At 39.4% G+C, this 17,216-nt stretch overlaps 1 protein-coding gene across 2 annotated transcripts in view; it reads right to left on the bottom strand.

The window, feature by feature from the left end:
* Positions 1-17,216, bottom strand: part of LOC107850460 — a 60,327-nt gene that overhangs the window by 21,624 nt on the left and 21,487 nt on the right. Inside the window, exon 6 of one of the 2 annotated variants that reach the window (XM_047401860.1) lies at positions 7,611-7,674. In XM_047401860.1, coding sequence (XP_047257816.1) covers positions 7,611-7,674 — 64 coding nt within the window. Of the gene's footprint in view, positions 1-7,596; positions 7,675-17,216 lie in introns of both variants that reach the window. The other variant, XM_016694992.2, reaches the window with a different exon arrangement.

The raw sequence follows: 17,216 nt of genomic DNA, 5'->3' as shown, positions 1-17,216 counted from the left end.
AGTCCTCTTCAGAACCACCTTTGAGTCATTTGTTAACAAGCTAGGCATGTTCGATATTTACATGCCAACTTGAGGAAAAGTGTCGAATGAGCTGACAGATTAAGGCAGAATCTGCTCCACAATGATTGGCAAATTTCAATCAAATCTGCTCCACAAATCAGCTAACAGGTTGACTGTAATCAGCTCCTATAAATATGGGATAGCATGTATCTTAGGAAAATATATTATTTTAGGAAATAGATTGAGGGAAATCCCTTGATTTGAGAATCTCCCAAGAATCAGGGATAGATTAGTTCATTTTGATCTTACTTTTCTCTTATAAATACTGTACAATTTTATGAATAATTCATACACTTTTGCAGTATCTTAACTTTCAGAAATCCATTAGGGTTTTGTTTGGGTGTTCGTCATGTTCATGGAGTTCTTAATGACTTGAAGAAAATTGCAAATGGGTTTCTAAATCTGGAAATTTTAGCTTGGAATTGAAGGTTAAAAATTGTTAGAGGTTGTTACCCATGACGAGGGGAGCTTAGATCTCAAATTTTATCGAATTCCAGGTTGAAACAAAATAGTTGTGAACTTTGGAGTTCATAGTGTTCTTGAGTGTTCTTCATATTCTTCATGTCTTGAAGAAGAATATTCAAAAAGGTGTCTTAGATCAAAAAAGAAAGGAAAAGAAAAGTGTTTGGGTGTTGGTACAAAAGGGAATATTCAAAAAGAGGAAAAGACAAAGAAAGAAGTACAGGGTCACCACAAAAGGTGCATAGAAATCCTCTTCAGCTTGAGTTGTTGCTCATTTTGGCATACTAAAAGAGCTCGGTCATATTGATTGGTGCAACACAAAATTGTCACGGACATCGCACAAATTTCAGACACCAAGTTTTGTCCAAATTGGCGATGCTAAAGAGCAATTAGGCGATGGAAAATGCATTTTGGCGATGCTAAAGAGCAATTAGGCGATGTAAAGTTCTTTTTGGCGATAACATTCACTCCATCGCCAAACCCACCTGAAATATCCTGGGTTTTGACCATTAGAAAATTTCCTGGAATTCCGTTCTCCAGACCCAATATGACTCATGGGTACGAGCCGTATGCTGGGGTACGAGTGGTATGGTCCGGTCATATGCTGACCAGTGTTAGTTGGTGGGATAGTTTTGGCTACTGGAATGGGTACGACTTAAGGGTATGAGTCATAGGGCTTGGTATGAGTCGTATCAAGGACTCATATGGTGGGCAGTGTTTGACCCTCCTAGTATTTTATTCTGCCAGGGATACGGGTTATGAGTACAGATCGTATGCTATGGTTACGACTTGGTTGGATGAGTCGTATACTGGACAGTGTTTGATCCAAGGGTTGAGGCTTGGATACGAGTGGCGGGTACCAATCATATAGAAGGGTATGACTCGTATAGGTCAGTTGTATCCCTGTAATGAGTTTTTAAGGGATTTAAGTGAGGGTATTCTGGACATTTCCCTACTTACCTTAATTAGGACCCACGACTTCTAATACACTTTGGAGGTTATTTACCCTATTATTCTATTCATTAACACTTAGAAACTATTCCAAAACATCTCATAATTCTTTCAAGAGCTTTTGGGGCAAGAAGGCTAGGGTTTTAACTTGTGGATTGCTTTGGGGCTTGTCTTGGTGATTTCTTTCCATCAATTCTTCGGTATAAGGCATGATTTTCTTCACTCATTGTAATTTCAACTAGAGGCATGGTTTATATGATTGATTTCATGGTTTTACTATTTCATGATTATGGTTTTCAACTATTATTTGGGGATTTTGATATGTAATGCTTGGGTATGGTTTCCTATGGTTTTACTTAATACTTTTATATGCATCAACGGTGGTTTTGGATAATTGGATTGCATGGTAATAGTTTAATGGTCTTTGGAATTGGTTTTGGTTGTATTATTCCCCCAAGGTGTTTGATAAAATGCATATAAAGACATGTTTATTGCATTGACTTCTTTTAATGGATCTCTTGCATATTTTAAACTGGATAAAGGATTTATGCATGGTTTAAATGGTTTGAAAAGGCTAAAGGCTAACTGGTTATGCTTGCGGAGAACATGGAAGTCTCCCAAGTGGATTTAATATGGTAATTGAAACAGCACCTAAGGTCCCCTTAAACTAAATGGTTTGGTATGGATATTACTTGCAAGTAAAGGGTGGTATGATCACACCACCAATATTGGCCTTGTTAATAAATGGTAAATGGATTGTTTGGACATGATTTTAATTGGGCATTAATGGCGGGGTCTGTAGCTAAGTCATGGAAGGTGGCAATCCCAGGGGGACCAAAACCGAAAACTCGTATGTGCCGATATGAGGGGTGTTGATGTCCACGTGCGTGTGTAACATTTATATTGGGGGATGTACTAGTCATCCCAATCCCCGGTCGTGCGGCTACACGCACTGAGGCCCTTTCAGTAGGGGGAGCTGAACCCATATGGCCCGTGGGTGGTTAGGACGGCAAAGCTACACAGTCCAGATATAAAGGTTTTAAATGCATGCTAAACCCTGTTTTCTTTCCCAACACTTATATACGTATAGTTGTATGCATTATGGATGATTTCACTTGGTTTTATAACTGGCATTATTTTATCCTTATCCTGAGATTCATGCTAGAGGTCATTCGCTAACCCCGTCGGCGGCTGTATACCCATGCTATGCAGGAACCGATCACTCTACTCCTCCTATTTAGCACGCAGATTTGGTATCAGCATTTGGACTGAAGTGGTGAGCTTCCATCCCTTTCGAAAGGCATCATTTCATGTTATGGATTTCTTTAAACACTTCTTTTTTATTTTGGATATTGGTTTTGGCCGTGGTTGGGGGCATGTCGCAATTGGATTTGTTTACTCTTTTGGATAGAGGCTTTGTGGTACTTCTGGGGGTTGGTATGGCGGGATCGATAGAGGTATCGGCCTTGGCATTGGAATAAGCCGGTGGGCTGACATCATTGGACGATATTGTTAGTTGTTCCATCCTATTACATTTTGGGATTGATTTTCATATTATGTTTTGGTATTCCCTTTGGTTCATGGTCTATGGTTTGGTTTGGTATGGTTGGGCGGTTGGTGTGGTACGGTTGGACTAGGTTGGGTCGGTCACAGTTGTGACCCTATCCCAGAGCCTTAATGAGAACAATAACGCTATCTTGTTATATGTTCGAAATTCAGCCCATCTAAGGCTGGATATAGGTGGTTGGATTGGGTAACAGGGGGCAGTCTCTGGTCCTGGTTGGACTTGGGATACCCATTACGACAAAGCCCGGGGTCTGGTCGTGTCACCACCCTTGGTTACTGTCCATTTTGGTGAACCACACCATCAACTGGCGAGGCTAAGGCCATTTCGGCGATGGTCAAGTGAGTTCCGGCAATGCAACATGGTTTCAAACACTAAGGTCTTCTCTTTTTCACCCAATCTCGAATTTTAATTCCTAGCTTCATTCCTTTGATTCTAATTCATCTTCTTTGATTCTTAAACTAATTCCCAACTAGTAGTTATCCTTCTTAGTTGTTAGTTAGTTCTTGAGCATTTTTCTTTCTTAGTCCGTTTCTTTTGTGTTTTTCTAGCTTTAACTTCGTAGTTAACTTCTTAATTCAAGTCCTTTTGTTTATAATCGAGTCGTCAGTCCTTCTTAATTTGGGTGAAGATAGCTTTGATTTGCTTGAATATTTGAGAAACCCAACTAGTGATTGTTCCTATGAAAATGATTTTGGTTGTGATCCTTTGTATGACACCCCATCTTTATTTGATGAATTTATTGATTCTTAAAGTGACTTGAGTCATGATCTTCTTGAGGTTAGTGGTGGTTTGTGTCAAATTGGGGATCCTTCCCTTGAGAAAGAAGGTGTTACTTGTTTAGATATTGCTTTTTCTTCCCCTTTGAGTACTCCCGTAATTAAAGATACTCTGCCCCTTGGATCTAAGCCATGGACATCCTAAGGACATAAGAACATGTTTGGAGGACCCTTTTTGAGACCTTGAATGAGCAATACCGTGTTTGGAAGGGGGCTTGGAGCATGGAAGGGCATTGGAGGCCACCAAGGCCAAGGATTGCATTCTGTACAATTCGGCTATAGGTAGGGAATTTGGCGTAGCACCAACATCATTGGTGATGCTCAAGACCACTACACAAACTGAGGACCTCATTGGTTGATTTGGCGATGCCAAGGCATGATTGACGCATCGCCAACACATTTAGCTATGAAGAAGTGCTTCACCAAAGTGGGTTTTTTCCCTTATAAGGTCACTTTTGGGCCCATTTGTAATAAGGCCTAGACTAGACTATAAATAGCTTGTCTTTCATTTTCTTAGGTAGATTTTTATGACTACTGAATTTATGAAACTCTTTTGAGAGTGTGACAGCTTAGAAAAGCCAATGTTGATTATCGCTTAGAAACAGTGGCTACAAAGGAGTTTTGATTCCCTCGTGGTCATTGTAAGTGGTAAGTGTTTATTGATAACCTTAAGGAAGGTCGTTGGATTTGAAATATCCTTCGATTGTCCTTTTTCTTATCTTCTTGGGTCTATCTTTCTATGTCTATCTCTATCCTTTATTTTTTTCACATTTCAATTCTATCATTTATCCTTTATTTTCGTTTTATTTTTTCCTTTCGTATTTTGGATTGTATCAAGAAGTTGAAATTGCTTCATGTCCTGTCCAATCACCTCTCCCCAGTACTTCTTCGGTTTACTCTACCTCTCCTGAAACCATTCATAGTCAACCTCTCACACTTCTGCACTGGGACATCCATGCATCTCCTCACCATATATCCGAACCATCTCAACCTCGTTTCTCGCATCTTGTCCTCCACCAAACCCCCACATTGTCCCAAATATCCTCATTTCTAATCATATCTCTCCTAATATGCCCATGCATTTATCACAACATCCTCATCTACGCTATTTTTCATCTTCTGTATGCGAGAGTTCTTAACTGGCCAACACTGCACCCTATATAACATAGTTGGTCTAACCACCACTATATAGAACATGCCTTTAAGTTTAGGTGAAACCTTCTTATCACACAAGACTCTAGTAGTGAACCTCTATTTCATCCACCCTGCACCAATACGGTAAGAGACATCCTCGTTAATCTCCCCATTTTCCCGAATAATAGACCTAAAATACTTAGAACTTCCTTTTTTTTTGGATGACCTTTATATCAAGCCTCACTTCCACTTCAGCCTCATGTGTAATGTGTTACGTTACTAATCTTGCACTCCAAGTATTCTTATATTGTGTTACGTTACTGATCTTGCACTCCAAGTATTCTTATATTGGTCCGACTCAACCTGAACCCTTTAGACTACAGGGTCTTTCTTCAAACCTCCATCTCAGTGTTAACCCCGTCACTATTTCGTCAATCAAAACTATGGCATCCGCAAATAACAACACCACGGCACCTTACCTTGAATTTGACGCGTCAATATAACCATCAGCGAGGCAAACAGAAATGGGTAAGGCCTGATACTTAGTTCAACCTATCAAAATTGGGAAGTGCTCCAAGTCTCCTCAGTTTCCTTACCCGAGTCTTGGCTCCATCGTAGATGTCCTTCATCGCCCTAGTGTACACCACAAGTAAACCTCTAGCCTCTAAGCACCTCCATAGAACTTCCTTAGGGGCTTTGTCATAAGCTTTTTCTAGTTAGATGAACACTATGTGTAAGTCCTTACTCTCCCTATACTACTCCACCAGTCTCCGTACGAGATGAATGGTTTCTATAGTTGAGCCCCGATATGAATCCAAACTGGTTCTAGGAAATAGCCATGCCCTCCTCACCTCATCTCCACAACCTCTCCAACGCCTTCATAGTGTGGCTTAGCAACTTGATACCCATATAGTTGCAACAACTCAAAATGCCACCCTTGTTCTTGTACAACAGAACTATAGAACTCTATCTCCATTTTTTGGGCATCTTTGCCATCTTGAAAACGATATTGAACAACTTAGTCAGCAACTTCCTACCTACCCTATATGCGTTCTTCCAAAATTCCACTGAGATCTCATCTAATACGGTCACTCTATCCCTACGCATCCAACGAATTGCACCCTTAACTTCTTCAACCTTTATATGCCTATAATACCCACAATCGTGAAGCCTTTCACGGTTCTCTAAATCCCCCAGCACAATGTCGTTGTCCCCCTCTTCATTCAGGAAGTTATAGAAGTATGATTGCCACCTCGGTCTAATGAGTGCCTCCTTCACCAGTACTTTCCCGTCCTCATCCTCGATGCACTCAATTTGGTCCAGGTCATGAACCCTCTCTCTTGCCTTGGCTAACCTATACAACTTTTTATCTCCATCCTTATCCACTAAATCCACATATAAGCTTTCAAAAGTTGTCATTTTTGCCGTTGTAACAACTAAGTTAGCCTCCTTTCTTGCCATCTTATATCTTACCTATACGTCTTCTTTTCCTCCTTGTCCTTAATTTCCATCAACTCCGCGCTACTTCCCTTCTCTTGGACTTCTCCATGAAGCCCTCCAATATCCCTTTAGCCACTTCCCTAATGCAATTAGAAATCTTAACCAATATACTTTATGCATCCGCGCTACTTCCCTAAGCCCCCATAGCCATCAACTTCTCCTCTATCTCCAGAGCACTAGCCATAGTCAGGCTAACCATCTGATTCTTGGTCGGTCATCCACAACCTTCTTTTTCATCTCCGTTTTGATCTCTAAATTCATCACTAAGTCTTGTGTTGGATCATAAGATTCTTACTCGAGATAACCGTACAGTCTTTACAAAGATCTTTATCACCCTTCCTCGAGAGCAAATAGTCTATCTGAATCTTGGTTATCATACTACGGTAGGTAAACAAATGCTCCTCCTTCGAGAAATTCAAATTGGCTAACATCAACCAAAAGGCTCTTGCAAAATTCAAAAGTGGGATTCCTCCTTCAACCAAAGCCTCTTTGCACATTGTCATAACCTTGCACAAATTGCTCAATTGCCTTTTGAAATCTCCTCTTATGAAAAGCTTTTCAATGTGTGGCATACGTCTAACTACCTCGTCCCAAACCTCTCAAAAGCTCTTCAGTCCTCCGCATCCAAACCTATTTTCAGTGCAAGCACTAATAACGTCCAAAGTAGACCCTCCAACGGCCAACTTAATCGTCATCATCCTATCGTTTACCCTCCTAACCTCTTCTATTAGTTCCCTTAGCTCTCCAACTACTAACATTCCTGCCCCATTTCTTTTCCTCAAACCTCTTGAGTACCACAACTTATACATGTCCACATCCCGCGCTTTAGTACCTACCATTTCGTTTCTTGAACACAAGCAATAGTAGTCCTTGTCCCCAACCGAGAACAAGACCCTAGTCTACCATCGTTGACCAAAGCCACTTAATTGTGCCAAAAAAAAAATTAAGCTTTTCATGAAAGAGGTACAAACTGGGAAAATGGATTCAAGAAATGTGTTGGGTCATAGTGGCTCATACCACAATCTTGTTGCACCATGGAAATTTAGACATTTCAAGATGAATAATCAAAATATTAATTTCTAAAAACAAGGAAATGCTCATGCTACAGAAAACTTATTGAAGATAGAATAAAAGAAAGTTTCTTACGCATAGGTTCTCACGTTTGGTTGCAAACATTTGTGATCCTCAACCATCATCCCTAGTAGTTCAGCAACATCCTGCACTCTAACGTCAGACAAAAAGCTTCAGTAAAGATTGTATCATGAGACATGTTGTAAGTACAAAAAGATAAAAAAGGCAGTACAGTGCACTAAAGCTCCTGCAATACGTGGGATCCGAAAAATAGACGAACCACAAGGGTCTACTGTACACCACCTTACCTTGCATTTCTGTAAGAGGCTGCTTCCACAGCTGTAGGTACAAAATAATGATAACATTTTTACATTTGTCCACCACAGTTTACACAAACAACATATCAGAACGATGTACAACACTTTAATCAACAGTGGACAACAGAACCAATGAATAGATAAAGTCAAATTTAAAAACATACCCCAAGTTCCAAAGTATGACTAGGAGTGTCACTAGCCCAATTTTATGTAACCAGCCCCAAGTTTGACAAATTGGTGATTGATAAACCAACAACAGATCATAATGGGTTGAGCACGAAGTGACCCATTAAAGTTTTGGGCTAAAATTGGAAAGAAAAAATATAACCAAAAGGTTGATTCTCAAGCCATATTTGAAGGCTTAGCTAATAGGACTCAATAAGTCACTTAACTCTCTAACTAGTAAATTAAAATAATCAAATGAAATAAGTAGATAGAGAGAATTTATTTCAGCTGCAAAAAGAAATAGTTTAAGAAGTGGTTTTGAGTTGCGCAAGTTGGATATGACTAGACACAACATTAATCTGACCCAACTTATACAGCTATGAACAAACTTTGAATAGGTTAGACTAAGATCTTAACTTCTGTTCAACCTGTTGTAAACTTTGACCCGTCCAATCTTGATCCTACCTGTTCATTTAACACCACTAATTATAACTCCCAGATTAGACTTAATTTAGCTGGCAATTATTAGTAGATTCAAGGCACTCAAACAAATACTAAGTGATATATGTCTAATAAAGACGTAGTATGAGCAATGTGAGCAGTGTGAGAATTAATGGAGAAAAAAATATTATTGAAAATTGTGTATTTACATAATTACATCCGGACCCTATTTATAGACATTACATTATAGTCCTTTGCCAAGTAGGATTTTATATACTATCCCTATTACTGCTACTCATATTCTAACACTCCTCCCTCAAGCTGGTGCATAAAAGTCATTTGTACCTAGCTTGTTACAAATGTAATTAATACGAGGACCGGTGAGGGACTTGGTGAAAATATTTGCAAGTTGATCACTCCACTTCACAAACTTTGTAACAATATCTCCTGAGAGTATTTTTTTCTCTGAAAGTGACAATCAATCTCTATGTGTTTATTCCTCTCATGAAACACTGGATTTGATGCAATATGAAGGGCTGCCTGATTATCACATACAAGTTCCATCTTACCGATTTCTGCAAATTTTAGTTCTCTCAACAGTTGTTTGATCCAAACTAGCTCACAAGTTGCCACCATTGCTCGATATTCTACTTCTGCACTAAATCGAGCAACCACACTCTATTTATCGCTCTTCCAGAACACCAGATTACCTCCAACTAAAACACAATATCCGGATGTAGAGCGTCTATTAGAGGGTGATCCCGCCCAATCAGGATCTGTATATCCAATGATATACTCATGATCTTGATCCTCAAAGAGTAATCCTTTACCTGGAGCTGACTTTATATATCGCAGAATACGAACAACTGCATCCCAATGACTATCACGGGGGAAGTCATAAACTGACTTACAACACACAGAGAGAAGGATATGTCAGGTCTAGTCACCGTGAGATAATTCAACTTTCCAACTAACCTCTTATACTTTTCAGGATCACTAAGTGGCTCCCACTGTCCTGGCAAAAATTTAGCATTCGGATCCATAAGAGTGTCAATAGGTCTACATCCCATCATTCTTATCTCGTCAAGGATATCTAAGGTGTACTTGCGTTGAGAAATAACAATACCTGATCTAGACTGAGAAACCTCATACCTAAAAAATATTTCAGTCTGCTGAGGTCTTTAGTTTGAAAATGCTGAAAGAGATGTTGCTTCAACTTAGTAATACCATCTTGATCATTGTCAGTGACAACAATATCGTCAACATAAACAACCAAATAAATACACAGATTTGGTTCAAAATGCTGATAAAACACTGAGTGATCAGCTCCACTATGAATCATGCCAAACTACTGAATTACAGAGCTAAACTTTCCAAACCAGGCTCAAGGAGACTGTCTGCGCAATCGACATACAAGGCTACTAGATTTTCTCTGAGCAACAAAACCAGGTGGTTGCTCCATATAGATTTCTTCCTCAAGATCACCGTGCAGCAAAGCATTCTTAATGTCTAACCGATAAAGAGGCCAATGACGAACAGCAGCAATAGATAAAAAAAGACGGACAGATGCTATTTTAGCCATGGGAGAAAAAGTAGCACTATAATCAAGCCCAACTATTTGTGTGTACCCTTTGGCAATAAGGCGAGCCTTAAGCCGATCAACCTGATCGTCTGGACCAACTTTGACCGCATAAACCCAACAACAACCAACAGTAGATTTACCTGCAAGAAGGGAAACAAGCTCTCAAATACCACTTGTATGCAAAGCAGACATATCATCTATCATAGTTTGCTTCCATCCTGAATAAAAAAGTGCTTCACCTATAGTCTTAAGGATAGAAACAGAGGACAAAGATGATACAAAAGCATAATGATGATAGACGACAATAACTCAAGAAAGTATAATGTGGATTAGCATTACGAGTGGAACGCATACCTTTTTGAAGTGCAACTGATTGACTAGGAGGAGGCAAGTCCGCAGTAGGAGCAGCATCCGGCGCATGACATTAATCATCTGGGACTAATGCTGGACGCGGACGACGATGATAAGTCAGAAGTGGTGGCACTGCAGCTGGAGATGTAGAAGTGGTGACACTGCATTGATTCCCCAAAGGTTGGTATAGGTAAATTTGGAGATACGGTTAAGACCTTAGAAATATCAAGATGATCAGAAAATGTATAGTAAGGTTGAGATTCAAAAAAGGTGGCACCGGCGGACATAAGGTAGCGATGAAGATCGGATGAATAACAACGATACCCTTTTTGAACGTAAGAGTAACCAAGAAACACACACTTGAGAGCACGAGGGACTAATTTATCTTTTCTAGGGGCTAAGTTATGAACAAAGCATGTGCTCTCAAAGACACGAGGGGGAATAGAGTAGAGAGATGACTGAGGAAATAATATGGAATAGGGAACCTGATTCTGAATGGAAGACGATGGCATTCTATTAATTAGCTAGCAAGGTGCAAGGACTGCATCGCCCCAAAAATGCAGCGGTACATAGGATTCAATGAGAAGAGTGCGGCAGTCTCAAGAAGATGCCTATTCTTCCTTTCTGCTATACCTTTCTACTGAGGGGTGTATGGACAAAACGCCAGGTGAATAATTCCTTGATGATACATAAACTCCCAAAACTGAGAGGATAACTATTCTAAGGCATTATCACTACGAAAAGTACGAATAGAAACACCAAATTGAGTTTTTATTTCAGCACAAAAATTTTTGAATATAAAAAAAATCTCAAAACATCTTTCATTAAGAAAACCCAAGTGCATTTTGAAAAATCATCAATGAAACTAACAAAATAACGAAAACCTAAGGGTGAACTAACTCTACTAGGACCCCAAACATCATAATAAACTAATGAGAAAATAGACTCTGAACGACTCTCAAAACTATGTGAAAAAGTAGCACGGGTGTGTTTCCTAAGTTGACATGACTCACAATCTAATATGGATAAACTAGACAAACTTGGCATCATCTTTTGCAGCTTGGATAGACTCTGATGTCCCAAACGTTTGTGAATCAGGTCTGGAGGGTCTGCAACGGAGCATGCTGTGAAGGAATTTGAAGAGGTAAGATGGAAAAGGCCTTGTGATTCATGTCCTGTGCCAATCGTCTGTCTCGTACTGTGATCCTACATTAGAAAAGAATCATCAAAAAAAGTTATGCTACAATGAAAGGCACGTGTCAAACGACTAACAGATGTAAGATTAAAAGGACAACCAGAGACATAAAGAACAGTGTCTAGAGTGATAGAAGATAGGGGTTTGGCTTGTCCAATTCCTTTTGGTTTTGTTTGAATCTCATTGGCTAAAGTAATAGCAGGAAGAGATTGTGAATAAACAATATCAGACAAAAGTGATTTGTTACCAGAAATATGATGCGAAGCACCTGAGTCGACAAAGCATGATCCAAGAGTACTAGACTGTGAAACACAAGCAAAATGATTACCATCAACAGAAGCATCAGGCTGGGCAACCGAGGCTACTTGTGGAGACGTCTGCTTACTTACTCGATACTGAAGGAACTCATCATATTCTGTTTGGGCAATATGAGCATTATTGGATGGTCAATTAGGTTGTGGAGATATCTGCTTACATGCTCTATTCCGAAGGAACTCATTATATTCCTTTACAGCAATAGGATCATAACTGAGTGGTGGACTATGTAAACTATGACATATGCCCTGAGTGTGTCCAACTTTATGACAATAACTACACTTCGATCGAGATTTTCCAGAACAACCTCCTCCTCGTCGATTTTCCATAGGCTGATATGTTCGTTTTTCTATGGTTTGAGATGCAAGAAAGAATGGGTGATGAAATTACTTTGAAAATGGGAGGTGCGGCAAGACGAAGCAGATGAGAGAATAACTCATCAATTGTAGGAAGCATAGGACTAGCTAAAATCTGATTATGTCCAGCATCATGGTCAGTAGAAAGTCCAGCAAGTGTAAAAACTAAAAACAACATTTGTCTGTGCTCTTATTGTTTTTCCACATCCGCAATGACGGGCATCAATGTATCAAATTCTTTCATGACTGCTTGTACTTGTCCTAAGTAAGTAGACATATTGGATTCTTGTTTCTTCAAGTTGGTCATTCGAGATATCACATCATAAAAACGAGATATATCATTAGTGTATTGATACAAGTCAAATGGCCACCTTAGCTTTTGATGACTTCTTTGGAGGCCAACACCTAAAGGCTCAAGACTTGGTCACTCCAAGGGAACAAGAATATGCAAGGAAGGCCCATTTTGAGCAAGACATAAAGCAATCCCGTGTGTGGAAGGTTGCTTGGATGCTTGCCTTGATGCTAATGCGAGGACCATAAGCCTTGAAGAATGAACCATCCTCGTTTTTGAGAGCATGAAAGAGGCGTCATTCATCAAGTCTAAGCACATAAAGTGCCATTTATGAAGATGGAAGCTCGTGAGAGTATGTGGCATTCATCCAAGGGAGTTTACTTGTTAATATGTGAAGAGGGACCTTGAATATACTCCAAGGCAGCCTTGGATACACTCCAAAGGCACCTCAACTTAGGGGTATTGATACAAGGCAGCCCAAGAACACAAGAAAACAAACACCAAAACAGTCCACTAGTTCAAGGAACTATGGACCTCTATTGGTGACCCTCTCGGATTCAAGAACACAACAAGAACACCATGTAATGAGGTGTTTAACACCTAATTTCCAGCAGCAAACCAAACTATATTATGACAATAAAAATGAAGAACAACAATGTTACAACCACAATAACCAAATGGCTTGAACAACAACAACACAAACTACAAGATTAGGACAAGAAACAAAGATAGATAGTTAGACAAGTGTTGATGTAATCTTAACAACCCAAGAGCATATTCACTCTTGGACCTTTAACACTTCATACAACAAACACCTAACTCTTACAATGATACAAGAGGGGCATCCACCACTCAAAGCACCAAAGTCTCAAGCTTTGCAACACACAAGAGAATCCACCCTTATGCCCTAATTTCAGTTTTGAGAACTCTCTCTCACAAAAGTAGTGTCTTCAATACCAAGCATAAACTAAGAAAATAAACCCTACAAGGTTCTATTTATACAACATTACAAATAATAGAGAAATAACAAAAGAGCCCTTTAGTGACTAGTCTTCAAAAATACTCAAAAGTGTCATGATCATGATCATACTTGTATCATCCTCTCCATCTTGAGAGAAATTTGACCACAAATTCACGGGCTCACCTCTTTTACAAAGGCACTTCACAATCTCCTTCTTCCAGCCACACATCTACTCCATACTCTTCATTTTGCACTTCGGCTTCTTTTTGCTCTCCATCTTGCGATTTGTCATCATTCTTAACCGATTCAATGCCCACCTCTTCTCCAAGATAGTACAATCCACCCCTCCTTAGGATCATATTCCGCCAATTTGGGCACTCACTAGCCTTGTGCCCCCACCCTTGACACTTGAAGCATTGAAACCCCTTGGGATTGGAAGTAGAATTCAATTTACCTTCATACCTTGGAGGATGTTTTTGGAAACCCTTAGTAGCCTCGGGTTGGGTAGCCATGAATAAGTTCTCTTTGAGCTCCCTCTCAACCTCTAAAGCTGCGTGGAAGATGCCATCTACGGTGTCGAATTTGTGAAGCGTCATGCGAGTGGAGATGTCCTTGTTTAACCCAACCTTGAAGCGCACAATGTCATGACTTACTTGCTCGCCTCGGTGGTCAAGTTTCAACATTAATTGTTGAAATTCATCATAGTAAGCCATGACACTCTTGCTCCCTTGCCTCAAATTATACAATTTAGCAAGAAGCTCATGCCTATAAGTCTCGGGCAAGTACCGTTGCCGCATAAGGTTCTTCAACCGAAACCAAGGAGGAGGTTATCCCCCAATCATCTCATTCCCAAACCATTTAACATACTACCACCATGTATTAGCATACCCTTCGAAGTGAGCTATAGCATAGCAACTTTTCTTTTCTTCGGTGAGATCATTAAGTTGGAAGATCTTGTCACAAGACGACTCCCATGCAAGATAGGCTTCAGGATCACTCTCACCTTTGAGAACAGGAAGGCTCACTTTGATGGAATTGAGACCTACATCTCGGTTTGGATGGCCATATCTCACCTCTCGGTCTAACTCCCCATGTCTGCCCCTTATTCTTTCTTCCCTCAAGTAAACATCATCATACGGCCCATAACCACCATGTTGTTCTCCCCTACCATAGCCCTCAACATAGATGGGTCTATTTGGGTTAAATGGAGCTTGTAGTGGAGGGATTGAATTTGGATAGTGATGTCTTTGGTCAAGTGGAGTTTGGATGAGAGGGTTCGGGTTTGGTGGTGGTATTTGGGTTCCAAGCCCTTCTTGTTGGACTTGGTGGAGTGGAGAATGGTTTGGTCTATCTTGTTATTGGCTTCGGGAGTAGAGATTGGTTGGATTTGTGGCAATTGGTGGATATAGCATTTGGTGCATGGTCCCGTGAGTATTAGTTAGGAAATTGTTTTGAGGTGTGGAAGGTCGACTACTTTGGCTTTCCACACGTTCTAATCTCCCACTTATTGATGCCACATCCATATCTAATTTCTCAAGACCCACATTCAACCTAGCCACATCTCGGAACATAGTTTCAAGGCGAGCCAAAATGAGATTGATGGCATTATTATCCATTGTTTGAGCATTTGAAGCCTCGGGTTCCACTGTGGTTATACCAAAAATAACCCTTCAAGTTACGGTCCAACAAGACACTCAATCAGTCCACAATGCCACACACAACAATACAATACAAATTCTACAAAACAAAACATACGTGAGTTCAAAACAACCTCCCACAATGGTGGATGGCTCAAATAACCTCCAATTTAGCTCAAATTCTAACCCCATACTCCTATAGTGTTAGAGAACACAAATCTAGCACTAAAAACACAAGAAAATCACAAAATCAAAAGCTCAAAATTTGACCTAGGGTCAAAAACGGGTTTAGTTTTTTTGGGGGGGGGGGGGGGATTTTCGATTTTGACGCTTTTTTTTGTTGGGATTTTTAATTTCTAGACTCTAATAGTGTTAAGGAACAAGGAACTAACACTAGAAACACACAAAAATCAAGTTTTTTTGAAAGACCCTAAAAACGTGAACAGTAACTTTTTTTCTTTTTCTTTCTTTTCACTTTTTTTTTTATTTTCAAGATAACAATCCCAAGATTGATTTTGTTGGAACAAAATCAAACCTTGTTTTGATACCAAATGATACAAGGCAACCCAAGAACACAAGAAAACAAACACCAAAATAGTCCACTAGTTCAAGGAACTATGGACCTCTTTTGGTGACCCTCTCGGATTCAAGAACACCATGTAATGAGGTGTTTAATACCTAATTTCCAGCAGCAAACCAAACTATATTATGACAATAAAAATGAAGAACAACAATGTTACAACCACAATAACCAAACGTCTTGAACAACAACACAAACTACAATATTAGGACATGAAACAAAGATAGTTAGACAAGCGTTGATGTAGTCTTAACAACCCAAGAGCAATATCACTCTTGGACCTTTACCATTTCATACAACAAACACCTAACTCTTACAATGACACAAGAGGGGCATCCACCTCTCAAAGCACCAAAGTCTCAAGCTTTGCAACACACAAGAGAATCCACCCTTATGCCCTAATTTCAGTTTTGAGAACTCTCTCCCACAAGAGTAGTGTCTTCAATATCAAGCATAAACTAAGAAAATAAACCCTGCAAGGTTCTATTTATACAACATCATAAATAATAGAGAAATGACAAAAGAGCCCTTTAGTGACTAGTCTTCAAAAATACTCAAAAGTGTCATGATCATGATCATACTTGTATCAAGTATTATGGTCTTTTGAGACTCCTCTTTTACACTCCAAAAAAGCACCCTTCATTAAGGGTATTTTAGTCTTTATTTGTAATAAGTATAAATAGACAATTAGGCTTCAATTTTCCTAAGTTTTGAAGAATTGATTGAGTGAAACTCAAATTGTATTTTTTTTCCTTAGTGTAGGGCTTGGAAAAGCCATTGTAATGTAGGTCTTGGAAAAGACATTGAAACTAGGGTCATCAATGAGTGTGGAATCACTCTTGTTGACATTTTGGCAAGAAAGGTTGGGTGTTTGAGGAGTGATCCCTTTGTGTCCACCTAAGAATGAAGTGTTATCCATCAATGGTGAGGTGTGTTTAAGTGTTTAATATACACTTAGGTGCTAATCATTAGAGATCGTGTATGTTTCATTACTATCTTTCATTTAATGCAATTTTCTTCTTGTTTCTACTTCATCTCCTTTCTTTAGTTGCTGATTTTTGCTTCTTTAGCCTTGAATTTCGGTTATAGCTTTGTTTTAGCTATCATTTGGTATCAAAGCCATGTATTAGAGTTGTTCCCACATCTTTAAGTCTTGGATCTAAGAAAATTTTCACAAAAAAAAGTCTAGAGTCAAAACAATCCACAAAAAAAGAGTCAAATCCGAAAAACTCAAAAAAATTGTGTTGTCTTGTTGTTGGTAGATCCAAATTTCACAACTTAGATCTACTAATTTTTAGCTAGTTTTGATAGTTTCTAGTGTTAGATTCTTGTTCTCTAGCACTTAAAGGGTCTAGATCTAAGTTTAGAACAAGATTTGGTTGTTTTTGAGCTAGATCCACCATTGTTGTGGCTTGTTTGAAGCTTTTTGGAGGTGGTGACGTTTTGGGTTTGTGTTGGTGACGTGATTTGTGGCTGATTTTTTGTTGATTGAGCTTGACTTGG

Source organism: Capsicum annuum, chromosome 12, assembly GCF_002878395.1.
Source record: "Capsicum annuum cultivar UCD-10X-F1 chromosome 12, UCD10Xv1.1, whole genome shotgun sequence".
NCBI classification, from domain to species: domain Eukaryota; kingdom Viridiplantae; phylum Streptophyta; class Magnoliopsida; order Solanales; family Solanaceae; genus Capsicum; species Capsicum annuum.
This window is presented reverse-complemented; position numbering and strand designations above follow the sequence as displayed.